This window comes from Pelodiscus sinensis, chromosome 4 (assembly GCF_049634645.1).
Source record: "Pelodiscus sinensis isolate JC-2024 chromosome 4, ASM4963464v1, whole genome shotgun sequence".
Lineage (NCBI taxonomy): Eukaryota > Metazoa > Chordata > Testudines > Trionychidae > Pelodiscus > Pelodiscus sinensis.
This window is the reverse complement of record NC_134714.1, coordinates 20,247,716-20,261,500: the sequence shown is the minus strand read 5'-3', so window position 1 is coordinate 20,261,500 and position 13,785 is coordinate 20,247,716. Positions and strand designations below refer to the sequence as shown.

Below are 13,785 nucleotides of genomic sequence, written 5' to 3'. Positions count from 1 at the left end.
TTGTGTGAACATTTTGCATGGTGCCTTTTAAATAGTAGTATTTATGTTCAGGAGCTAAACTAATATGATTTCATGGTATTAAATCTGAAATGTACATATATTAAAAGCATGAATTGAAATCTCTTGATCAAAGATTAGTGAAGTTTAGAATACATGTGTTTTTTCTTTTAAATACAGGCAATCAAAATGACATGTGACTAATTGTGCACTGTAATGTCTCTGAAACTTGTGATTGAGCTAACAGATGATGCATCTTCTTGTCTCAGATCCAAGTTATTCTTTGAAATAGCTGTTTAGAACATTAGTGAATATTTATGTGTGTCATAAAAGATTCAGTACCTTTTGTGTCTGGTGCAAACATCATGCTAACCTCGTTCAGATCACTGCCTGCTCCTCTAATTTAGTTCTAGTCATGTATCAAGGTTATTTAGCCCTTTTTATGAGGGTCTGGAGTAGGACTGTAAAATTATTATAGAGTGCCAGTTATGCATTGAGTGATCTTTTTTGCAGTCTTCTAGCACAACATAGACTTGTGTTTGCTATATATCAAATATCAACACACTTCTACAAGTATAGATTTCTACCCCCAGGTCTCTGAATTGCGCATGATAATAGTAGTTCACTTGTTGATTGTCCCCCCCCGCCCTCCCATTTTTTTTTCATAATAGTAAGGCTAAAGCCTTCATGAGCATCAGTGTGTCAGGCAGCCATTTCTCTAGATCAGGGCTGGGCAAAATACAGCCAGGGGCTGGATCCAGCCCCCCAAGCTACTGGATCTTGGCCCGCGGACTCCCCTTCCAGGGCCCTCAGGCATGCAGCTGCCATGTAAAACGCAGTCCCTGTGGCTTTCTGCTCTGCAGGGAAGGGGAGGCTTTGTGCGATCTCCTTGCCCTCAGCTCCTAGTGGCCAGAAACAACTGGCCAATAGGAACTGACCGCAGCCAATCTTTCAGCTCCTATTGGCTGCAAACAACCAAACAATAGGAGCTGAGAGATTCCCCTGGGGGATGGGGACAGCAGCAAGTCTCTTTCCCCTTCAGGAGCTGAGAGCTAAGTGGTGGGAGCAGCTGCAGTTTTAAGTGATCTGGGGCTGCAGCAGGCAGGGAGTCCAGCTTGCTTTGGGGGTGCTGCAGGCTTAGGTGAGCGCCTCCCAGCCACAGCCTGCCTCTGGCACCCCAACCCCTCCTGTACCCCAACTCCCTCACCCAGGTCACCATCCAAACCCTCTGTATCCCCTGCCCAGGTCACAACTTCCTCCCAGGCTCTGTACCCCTTCCTACACTCCTCCCCTAGGCCAGAATCCTCTCCTGCACCCATGCCCCCTCCCTGACCCTAAACCACATCCCCTGCCCCAAGTCACCACCACACCCTCTGCAGTCTGCACCCTTTTTCCCCTTCTCCCAGGTCACAGCTCCCTCCCAGACTTTGCACCCCCCTCCTAGTGCCCCTCTCCCAGGCAAGAGTCCTCTCCTACACCCATATATACTCTCTCCCTGACCCTACACTCCTATCCCCTGACCCAGGTCACAACCCTCTCCTTTGCCCAAACTTCCTCTCAGACCTCACACTATCTTCTGCACCGCAGTCCCTTACCCCGTGCACCCTTCTGCGCTCAACCTCCATCCCAGACCCTGCACCCCTCCACAAAAAGTGAACCCCTTGACCACTTTCCAAAATCTTAGTGGCCCCCCCTCCAAAAATTATTGCCCACCCCTACACTTGACCCACCTACTGCACTTCGGAGAACACAAATACAACAAACCAGGACTACCATAGCAGTAGTAAGCTTATTCAGTTCATCTAAAGATCTAGCAAATATTAAATATGTTTAGGGTGATTTTATTATGGATATAGAATTTAGAATTCCATTTCTTTTACCTGTTTTTGATATGCACGTGTTGTTAATATGTTTGTCTGTGATGTAGGGAATGTCCAAATTTAACTTCATAGTTCTATTTAGCAATGTAAAGGATTAATGGGTTACGGGTTACCTGGTAAGTATGCTCTTTACTGCCATGCTTACTGGGGTAACAGGTTAACCGGAAGGGGCCACCGTGCAGCAGGCTCAGCCCGGCTTGGATAGAGCGGCCTGCAATGAGGAAGACGTGGCCAGGCTGGAGCAACCCCTCACCCATGGGTCTGCTACAATGTGACTGGGCCAACCTCCCAGGAATTGTGGTTAATTGGTTACACATTATGTTTAACTGGTTAACATTTCAACCAGGATTTTACATCCCTAGTTGTGTCCCCCCCCCCCCCCCCCATATTAACTTTTAAACACAAACTTTTAACGATAGAGAGAAGGAGAAAATATTCAGACCAAAATGAACTTAAGAAGTGTAAAACTTGTGGGTAGATTTGACGCCTTTTGGTCTTGGCTACCCCATCAACAGTGAATTAGGATTGTCCGAAATATGCATAAATACATTGTCAAGCTTAGCTGTTCAAAATTAGAGAAACGTTAAGTTTTTTCCAGAGTCTAAAACAATAATTTGATTACTTTAAGGCAAATGTTGTGTATAATTACTTCCCAGTTCATCTATTCCTGCACAAATTATATGACTATATAACATGGTAGAAGCAGTTACCTTTAAATATTGTCGTCTTTGTGTAAGGAAATTTCACACTGAAAAAACACCAGTTTAGTTTTCTAGAACTTATGAATAAATCATGGTTTTGTTGAAACTGGCCATTCAAATTTGTTTCAAACTTAATATTTGAAATTTTGTCATTGTTCCATGAAAATGGCACTTCTTTTGGGAGGAGGGTGATAGCTTTATATATATATATATATATATATATATATATATATATATATATATATATATATATATACCCTTCCCACACAATCTTCATAGCCTTCTTACTAACTAAACCCCAAGCCCACCCAAAGAACAGAACGACTATAATTGATTCTCCAAAAAGAAATAATTAATATACATATGTAATTAAGGTTTCATCTTTAAATAGGTGTCCTTCCAGAAAATATTAGTTTCTTTCATTCATCTTAGATCTCATCAACATGATCCTATGTGTTATCAACTTTCAGAGGGGTAGCCATGTTGGTCTGTAACTGAAAAAAACGTAAGAAATAACGAATAGTCTTGCAGCACCTTAGAGACTAACAAAAATGTAGATGGTATCATGAGCTTTCGTGGGCACCATATTTAATAACCGAGTGTCAACTGTAATAAGATGAAGACCTGAAAACATAAGCCCCATGCAGCAGAGGCCTGGTTTGAGGCCTGAGGCCTAGTTAACAATGGGCAAAACATGGCTGACATAAAGCAAAGCTAAGCTGTGAGCAAGAGGCAGGCCTCAAATCTCAGAACTTGGCATGAACAGGGCTGAGAGTGCAACACATTATTTAGTACTAGGTGCTGACTGCAGAACAATAATTGGTACTGGTCATAAGAGGAAAGCGCATGAAATCACCAGCTTCTTAAAGATCTTGGTACCCACTTCTCTCAGATACAGACTCAGGTTCAAGAAATGGTCTAAAATGACAGAATAATGGATAGAGATGATCTAATCAAACCACGAGGTACAGGGTAATGGCTGGTATCTAAGTAACATCAGAGGGTGGCAATCTGATACATCAGCAGTGAGGTAGAGTCTACTGACAACTATTACTGTACTTCGCTCTACAATAAACTTGGCCTGGCACCTTTGATCTTTATCTGGTTTGTGGTCTTTGGGGGCTCTCTTGGAGTCTGCTGTAGAGACTAAGTGCACAAGTCTACATGGCACACATCATTGAGCACACATGCAAGCAGCCTTCTGGTTATCATCAATGGAGCCAGAGACCTCTGAGGACATTTTGGCAGTAAATCCTGACTGGCCCTCCCTGAAGAACTACATCAATATTCAGAATTCTAATCAGTAGTCCTATGGCATCTTAGAGACTTAACAAAAATATATAGAATCATGAGCTTTTGTGAGTAAAAGATTGATCTGATGAAATGGGTTTTACCCACAGAAGCTCATGATACCATCTACATTTTTTGTTAGTCTCTAAGGTGCTGCAAGACTATTCGTTATTTTTTAAGTTTTTATATGTAAAGTAAATCTCCCTTGTCCTCTATTTTCTAAATCATTCAAGCACTTCATTTTTCAAGTTGAAATATTTTGCGTAATTCTGACAGGATTTGTCTGTCTTCACTGTAGCTTCACAGTTATTGTACACCTAAATGTTATTTAAATGATCATTCACTTACATCCACAAAGATGGAGTCTGTTCCTTTTCTGATAGTGGAGTCACATTAGAATTATGTTTCAGAGGGTAGCTGTGTTAGACTAACTTTAAAAAAATGAGTAGTCATATGGCCCTTTCAAGACTAATAGAATATATAGAATCATGAGCTTTCATGGGTAAAACCCACTTCATCAGATCAATCTTTTATTGCGAAAGCTCATGATTCTATATATATATTTGTTAGTCTCTATGGTGCCACAGGACTACTGATTAGAATCCTGAATATTGACACTCCCAATTTAGGAGATTCTGAATGCTTCCATCCTGTTGCTTTGTCTCAAGATTGTGAACTTGTCATGTTGACTTAAAAAAACACTCATTTTATTTCTTTGGACTGGTAATTCACAGGTCATATAGATCTGAGAAATCTGAATAACATCTGTGTGGTTTTAGAAATTGATTTTCCTCCCTTTTAAACTCCCAGGATTGGAGCAAATGTAAGAAAGTTTTTAGGATAGCGAATCTGGTCTGCAAGCTGTGGCTGTGTTGCTTTAAATAGGTTTGTCTGCATTAGTTTAAAACTTAAGGAATGCATGTTTATAATTTTTATAATTGTCTCCTAAGGGTTCTTGTTCCATATAGGTCAATTTGCAAGCTGTTCTGTTGGACCAGATGCAACTGCTGCTGGGTTTGTCTTTTAATTACAACTTTAATGTTTTGTCTCAGAAATGTGTGCCAGTTTCTTTAGTCTTTTATCAACCTTTTCCCTCATAGTAGCAAGTCACAGCATCCATTTTGCATCTGATTTAATTGAGCATACAAATTGTGTCCCATAGGAAAAAAAACAGTTAAATGACATGTACTATACAAATTAGTTAATTTATTTTTTCCACTCCAGAAGACTGACCACTTGCAGTGCCTCTCTTTAATAAGAAAATATAACAAATCTGTTATATATGGTTCTGTATTCTACCAACAAATGACTATTCAGCTGCCTGTCTTCATTATCTGGAATCCAATTAACTTTTGCTACAATGATTAAATTGTATAGCTCAGCAAAATCATTCTATTCTGTCACTGTCCTGTCACTGTCTTTCAGTTACAGCATACCATACTCATCAACCTTTTTCCTGCAGAATATGGGGATGTTTTTGCGTTCAGATTGCTTTTTGAAAATTTCTAAAATATCACAAACATCTGAGTAACACTTAATCTTTAAACTCAGGCTTTTCAGAGGTTCTCGTATGTGAAATGAGAATTTATAAATGGCCAATGCCTTCTGCCATTTTCCTTATGGACAAGAAGTATTTAATGCTTTTGCATTCAGTAGTGATATATTAATTTTAGGGAGAAGCAGAGGTGAACTGCTCCAGCAAGAAGAAGCCTGTTGGCTGGGGCATTCAGCTATAGGAGGCTGGGTGTTGTGCTCCCACCTGGGCTTTTGGGGCTCTCTTGCAGGCTGCTGCACTAAGCAACAGGCAGGCTAAAGAGGCTACCTTGAGGCACACACTCCCCCACCAGTCTGGAACTGCCCAGCTCTGAGCCCCCGGGGACCATTTAGGGAGGGCTGAAGCCCCTTCTCCCTTCCCCCCCTGCAAGATTTGTATCACGATACGGTTAGCTGTTCCCTTTCCCATCAGGGAGCGAGAGGAAAACACCTATTGTGTGTGCATTCCTATCGCACATGGCTGGAGTGAAGAGAGGGTAGCAGTGTGAGTTACCCACACTGTGAGCTTCTCTCTCACTTCCCAATAGTGGCGAAGGGGAATACCAAGCAGTGTTGTGTTATGACTGTCGGGGGTGGGGGACTTCAGTCCCCACCCTCCCTAAATAGTGCCATTGCCTTACGTTCCCCCTACACACACTTTCTCCCCCACCCCGTGCACTGAGCCCCTCCTCTCATCCCCAAATGAGACTCCTGCAGCTCTCCATGCACACTTAGTCCCTTGCCTTACTCCTGCACCTCCACACATCCCTATCCCCTGCCCTGAGCACACCTACCACAACCTTTCGCAAACTCCTCAAGTACTATACTGTCCAATTACACCCAACCCCCTGCCCTGAGACCCTCTCCACCTGGGCAAGGTGTGATACAACAATACTTGTAATGAATTTAAGTTATTTTCATCTTGAAGGGAGCATGTCAAATCATGAGCAGGAGTGGGCAAAAAGAAAAACTTGGTACTGGTTTTATTGTAATCATGGATGTTAAATGTAACACTTATGAAGTTACAAAACAGTATTTTCTCCTTGCAGCTTTGTAGGGCTTTCATTGTTTGAAAAGTGTATATAAATTAAAACATTCCATAATTTCTCATCTTTTCTTTCTGATGCCTCTCTTTAAAATCATGCTTATGTTAAATTAGTATTCATAAGAACAGCCATACTGGGCCAGACCAACGGTCCGTCTAGCCCAGTATTCTGTCTTCCGACAGAGGCCAATGCCGCATGCCCCAAAGGGAGTGAACAGAACAGGAATCTTCAAGTGATTCCTTTCCCGTCATCTGTTTTCAGCTTCTGACAAACAGAGGCTAGGGACATTTTAATATAACGAGATTTAAGAATGTATTAATAATTCTGACATGTCAGTGATATGCAAATAGAATATATGAATGTGATGGATTTTTAATAACATACTATGAGACTGCTAGTTAACATCTTACTCTTGTTTTCAGTTTTCATGAAATAACACTTATTACAATATTTGGCTAATCATTAATTGATAAGCTTATTTATGAACAGTGTTAAATATATTCATTTTAATACATAATATAAAATGTAGCCATTTTGACACAATGGCCAAATATGACTGATGGCTTTGTGTGCTCAACTTGAAATATCTTAAACTTGTCTAATGTTCAGAAGACATGTGTGCAGCATTCTGGAATTCCAGGCTCCTTCTTAAATACCTCAAGTTAGGTATCCAAAGTCGTTATTCACTTTTGACATTTTTGTTCAGTATATCTTGTGAATTTTAGTTTTAAGCAGTGTGTGTAATGTCCACCTATTTTGTAAAATCCTTCCCTGAAATTAAGTATGTTTGTTTGAGTTAAGCTGTTGACCTGAGGATTTCCTAACTACAGTAACTAACTACTATTAGTCCGACATTCAATGCTCTGGGACTCCTGATGGTCCGGCACCATCAGGAACCCGGAAGTGCTGGGGCAGCCAGACAGGCTTCCCCCATTCAGCTGCTGCTGAAACTGACCAGCAGCTGAATTGGGGAAGCCGGGAGCAGAACAGCTGGGGTGCTGCGGGGTTGGTCTCATAGCACCACCCCTCGGCGCTGCGGGACCAACCCGGCAGGACCCCAGCTGCTCTGCCCCAGGGGTCCCCAAGTCAGCCGCTGCTGAAACAGATCAGCGGCTGATTCCAGGAAGCCCCGTTATAGGACCAACCAGGCAGTACCCCAGCTGCTCTATTGCAGGCATCCCCGATTCGGCTGCTGCTGAAACTGACCAGCAGCGGCTGAATCAGGGACGCCTGGGGCAGAGCCGAACTATCGTAAGGGGGGCTATGAGGGGCCTGGGGTGGCATCCCCTCCCACCCCATTCCAGACCCCTCATAGCTCCCCCCTTCTGATAGTCCGGCATATCTGATAATCTGGCACCCCCTGGGTCCTAAAGGTGCCGTATTATCGGAAGTTTACTGTATTAGCAAACATTTGTTGAATTAGAAAGATGAAATTGCTTGGTAGTCTTCCCCTCTTACTTTATACTATGTCTTTCTAGTGTTCTAGTGTATAATAAAGATACAAGTGTTACCTTACTAGATGTTGTCTGTTTTGCCATTACATTAATTTAGATTGAAGAGATGTATAGAAGTAGGGACTCACTGGTCTGGCAATATCCTGCGGCTGGTAGCAGGGACTATGGCTGGGAGCCCAGTGCGGGCCAGGAGAGGAACCCAGTGGCCACCTGGGAGTGCTAAGTGGACTGCAACAGGGGGCCAGATTGACCTCCCCTGCTATGGCAGACTTCCTCATTTGGGACAGATCAGGTCCCGAGGGTGCTGGACCAAGGAGAACCAAAGTGTAGGACATTTAGTTTAGGATCTGATTCTTAAAAGGGACAAGATATCCTAAGTCTTCTGTTATTTCCACATCATGATTTAGCTTCTCATTTTGTTAATTGAAGATTTGACATAGCATGAATCCCTTTTGCTTTTTAACATTCATATTTGTCTTACACCTAATGTCTGCTATGGGCTACCTAGCCTAGCGAGTGGGCTGCATAAATGGTCCTCTTTCATCTCAGTGGACTGCAAGATTGTTGCAATTAGTTGATTTTTCAGGATAAGTTAGTTTTGCTAACTGTGCTAGTGTACCTAGAATTGTCAGGGTGTGCCAAATGAATCATAACAGTGCTTTGATTGGATGCAGAAGGAGTGTATGGCTCTTTGTCAATGTTATGTCCAATCAAAACGACCTCACTTCATGTGCGTTTTTTTTTTTAGGCTACGTCTAGACTGCAGAGTTAATTCAGAAAGATATGCAATTTGCAGTATCCAAATTGTGTATTTTTTCTGATTTCTTCAAAAGAGGCTTTACTGAAATTTGGCACGTCTAAACGGTGCCAAATTTTGGAAAAATTTGCTCTTTCGACACATCCTTTATGCCTCGTAGAACGAAGTTTACAGGGATGGCGAAAGAGCGCATCCGCTTTTTTGAAATTTTTTTCAGAAAAGCGGACACGTTCCTTGGATGTGGCATTGCTTTTCTGGGATACCTCTGGTATCCCAGAAAAGTGCTGCAGTCTAGACATAGCCTTACATGCATGTCACTTGAGCAGTACTGGTAGTAGGGAAAAAAAAACTACGCAAAGGGGAACCAGTAGAATCTGGTAACCCTGTGTGTGGTCATGGGTAAACAAAATGTCATGTGGGCCACACTTAGAATTTTGGTTGGCTGCAAGTTGCCTACCATTGCCCTAAATTGCAGCAAGGGAGGTTTAGACTGGACATTCGAAAAAACGTTGTCATTGTGGTTAAGCACTGGAATAAATTGCCTGGGGAGGTTGTGGAACCTCCATTGTTTGAGATTTTAAGAGCAGGTTAGACAGACACCTGTCAGGAATAGTCTAGATGGTGCTTGGCCCTACCATGAGTACAAAGGGCTGGACTTGACCTCTCAAAGTTCCTTCCAGTTCTGTGATTCTATGTGGTATAAAATACTGCATGTCACTCTTCCTCTTAATTACTTTTAATACTGAACTTCTGAATTCCTTCCAATAATTGGGGTATTAAAATACGTAGTTAGTTATATAGCAAAATGAAGAGGTGATTACAATTGTTTTCAGCTATTGTAATAGTTAAGCCTTTTCTTACATAGTACTGAAACTGTTAAACCTTTTTTAAATAGATGTAACTATTTTAAAATCTTCTAACAAGTAGATGTACCAACAGTTTCAGAGCCACATGTAGCTTGATATTACTACTACTTTGATTAGACTAGACTAGACTAGGGATGTTAAATTGCGGTTTATTGACTAATCAATAGAATTTCCATCAACTAGTCGATAGGCACTTCCATATTCCTCCCTTGAAATGTACAAGAGCTGCCGCTGGGGCTCTTGTACATTTCAGAGGAGGAATGCGGAACTCCGCCTGCAGCCCAGGGCCAGCGGGAAGTCCTGCAGACTCCGGGCTACATGTAGCATGCCTGCTTTGAAATGTACAAGAGTCCCCAGCGGGGGCTTTTGTGCATTTCAAAATCATGGAGCCTAGGGTCAGCGGAGGACTCAGAGCTCCATGTTGACCCCAAGCTCCATGCTGTGCTGGGGACTCCCAGCTGATCCTGGGCTCCTCACAGCAGCGGAACCTGTCATTTTCCCAGAATCCAGTATCAGCTAAGGAGTTCCCAGCTGACCCCAGCCTCCTTGGCAGCTGACTCTTTGAAACAGAAGATCTGCCTTGGGGTTTCAAAGTGGCAGCGCTGCATAGCTGTGCGGCGCTGCCACTTTGAAGTACCCCTTCTCACCCCCCTTTGCTGCCTCTATCTGATAGAGGTAGCAAAGGAGGTGGTGGTGAATCGACTAGTCGACTGAGTTGACTAGTCTTTAACATCCCTAGATGAGACTAATAAGCCTAAACTAATCTTATATCATTAAGCAAAAGCAGGACTCAAGTGTACTCTTTCTAGCTGCTGGGGAGGAAAATGTACTTCTCCCTTTCTTCTCTTCTCTCAGTAACAAAAGAGAATTCTGGGGGTCAGTCAGTCACCTTTATGCACAAATGCAGTTCCCTGTGTTTCATTTATTGTATGTTTATGGAAATAAGTTGTTGCTGTTTGTGTTTCTCCATCTCCGCTAGTATATGCTGTTGAAAAGGCGCCACAATGGACTGGGGAGAATCTTCCAACATAAAGTGTAGAGATATGGTACCATGTGATATCTCTTTGTAAACTCCAGCATAGAGGAACTGTGGTGGTGGTCAGAGTTGTGCTTAACACCACAGGGAATACTGACTCAAGTACATGGCGCTCTGTGAATGAAGGAATGGTTGTAAAATTAAGAGCTCCTGTGGCTGCTCTGTTTTGTCAGGGACTATTTTTTGGTCTCTGCAGCAACACAGATTATATGACATACAGGTGATTTAATGGAGAGACAGCACAGTCTGCTCTTAGGTTCTGTGCTAGCTGGAAGTTCTTCTGTCATATTTTGATATAATTTTTGTGCTTGATTCTTTTGCTTATGAAAGTATCTTAATATAAATTTTGGACAGATAAAAATTTGATAACTTTTGATATTTAGAAATAGTGCATAAAGTATGACACAAACATATTCTGAATAAACATCTGTTCAGGAATCACTTAAATTAAAAATGCACATATATGAAGATTTTATTAAAACCAAAACATTAATATTCAATTGATTGACTTAGATTATTTTTTACTGTTGTACTTTTTCATTACAGAATGTATGACAATATGTCCACAATGGTGTATCTAAAGGAAGAGAAGTTGGAGAAGCTTACTCAAGATGAAATCATTTCTAAGACTAAGCAGGTGATTCAGGGTCTAGAGGCACTGAAGAATGAACATAACTCCATTTTGCAGAGCTTACTTGAGACACTGAAGTGTTTGAAGAAAGATGATGAAACCAATCTGGTGGAAGAAAAATCAAACATGATTCGAAAGTCACTGGAAATGTTGGAACTTGGACTTAGTGAAGCACAGGTAAAATTGGATCAAGGGAAATCATTTCAACCTGAGACTGCATTTGCTTTCATATCATTGCAAACTTTATTTTTTGGGACTGAAGTTTAGTTACAAGCACAGATTTGAAATTGGGAGGTTAAACTGGCTTTTACATCCCTAATAACTATATAGAGCAGTGTTTCTTAAACTTTTTAAGACTGAAGAACACCAAATAATATTTTTTTTATGAGGAACACCAAGGATTTTTTGTTAAGCAAATGAAAAAAGTCCTTTGCCCCTTAAGGGTGGCCATTTTGAATTCTGTTGTTCTCCGCAGCATACCTGTGTGTGGCAGAACACAATTTAAGAAACACCGATATAGAGTGACTGCAAGTGGTGGTTTGAGTGTGTAGCTAATTATTCAATGAACATTCGATCCTGGCCTCACTGAAATAACACAAAGCTATTCTTTGACTTCATTGAAATGAGAATTTAATTTTATATATAGGCATTTTTTGTGGCATTTGTCATATAGTATCGGAGCACCTCACAGATGTTAATGATCCTTACAACAACTCTGGAGAGTTAGAAAAATGTCATTCTCACTTTACATATGGGTAGCAGAGGCACAGAAATTAACTAACTTGTCTGAGGTTATACAGAGCTGGTAATAGACCCGAGTCCCAATCCAGGGATTTAGGATTATTTTTTTAATCCCTTGTATTTAAGGGTCTCTAATGTTGACCTAACTTTTTTAGTAAAATTTAAAAAAACTAGTTCAAGAATTTGCTAAACACTGAGTATTGAATCAGAGAAACATTCCTCCTTTAAAAGAAAAAGTCCTACTTATTTTGTGAAACGACTTGGTTGCAGAAAATGTTATTTTGGGGAAGGTGGGCAGAAGCTGCAAAACTGATGTGTATGTGTGGATGGGCATGTGTACTACAACAAACTGACTTGTGGTTTCAGATTATTTTCAAAATGTTTCTTGACTGTTTTGAATTTTATTTAAGTTAAATACACAAAGTTGCAAGAGAGTGGTAAAACAGCCAGTGTTTGGAAAATGTGAAACCTTCCATCCCTCATATGAGGAAAGAAAATGCCAACAGATGTCTTTAAAGTCACCTTTTGTGGGTGTATATAAAAAATTCTTATAGAAAAGTAAAGAAATAGGAAAGGAAAAATGCTTAAAACACTGGATTTTTAGACTCGGGAAATGAGATTCAATTCCTGGCTCTGTCACATCAATGAATCTCTATTGTTCAATTCTAATATGTAAAATAACAGTATACCACTGTGAGATAGGGAAGCATTTGTGTCTGTAAATTGATTAATATTTGTGTGACATGGAGATTTTTTTTCTGTGAAGGTAATGCTCATTTTGCTAAGAGTAATTAATTAACTTTTACTTTCACTTTCCCATGTCCACCGGACCTCCTCTAGAGAGTTAAAAACAATGAGGAGTCCTGTGGAATTTTAGGACTTCTTGTTGTATTTGCAGACACAGACTAATATTACTACCCCTCTGAGTTCACAAAGTCATTGTAGTATGTTATAACTATGATAGATACAGGCATTTTAAATAGGCTGGGCAACATTTTTGCTTGGCTTTCCCAAATATACTTGAAATACTGCATGTGCAACTGGTTACATAGAGATGAGCTAATTAACTTGGCAATTTTTGCACATGTCAAATACAGATAAGTTTGAAAGGTCTGTTGAAAATTTGATGTTGTAGATGGACGGGTATGTATAAATACTAGATATGGTTACCCCAAAAATATTCACTGGAGACCACCCAGAGTTACACTAGTATGGGTTTATTTCCACTAGGTAAAACTAAAGAGGAGTAAGCAGCAACCAAAGGTTTAAACTAAAGAAGATAGCATTCTCTCTCTGACACAGACAAGCAAGCAATCACACACCCCTCCATTCATTCACACCCATTCATCCCTGCTCTCAGGCACTCACACTCTTACACAGACATGTAGGTTGCTGAAGGAGCCAAGGCATGTGGATCCTGGAGGGTCTATCTGCTCATCATGGCTGGGGAAGCTGGTCAGAAGGGAAGACACTGAAGAGGAACTTCTCAGGAGCAAGGGAAGGAAAAAGAGAATCTCACATGTATTCCTTCTCTTTATATTGTGTCTGAATGGCTCCTGGGACTCATTCACCTCATCATCAGGGAACGTGCCCAGTCGTCTCTTGATCCAGCAGGGAGCATGCCCAGATTGTTCTCAGTCTTCTTCAGACACACTGTCAGACTCAGTCTCTCTCCATTCACTCAGGGGAGAAGCATCTTAGGGAAAGTTACAAGCAAGGTGGCTGAGAGTTACAAAGATGACAAGGTTGCAGTTTACATAAACTTGAGAGTTACACAGATTACAAAGTTCCAGTTTAAAAGCTTAGACCTTACAATTTGGTGTAGTTTCAGAAAATCCAGGTATCTAAATCAA

General features: G+C 41.1%; 1 protein-coding gene across 5 annotated transcripts in view; it reads left to right on the top strand.

Moving 5' to 3' along the window:
* KLC1 (kinesin light chain 1) overlaps positions 1 to 13,785 on the top strand; it is a 75,345-nt gene that overhangs the window by 6,737 nt on the left and 54,823 nt on the right. For all 5 annotated transcript variants that reach the window (XM_075926483.1, XM_075926481.1, XM_075926482.1 and 2 more), the window contains exon 2: positions 11,107 to 11,368. In XM_075926483.1, coding sequence (XP_075782598.1) covers positions 11,108 to 11,368 — 261 coding nt within the window. In that variant the 5' untranslated portion in view covers position 11,107. The remainder of the gene's footprint in view (positions 1 to 11,106; positions 11,369 to 13,785) is intronic.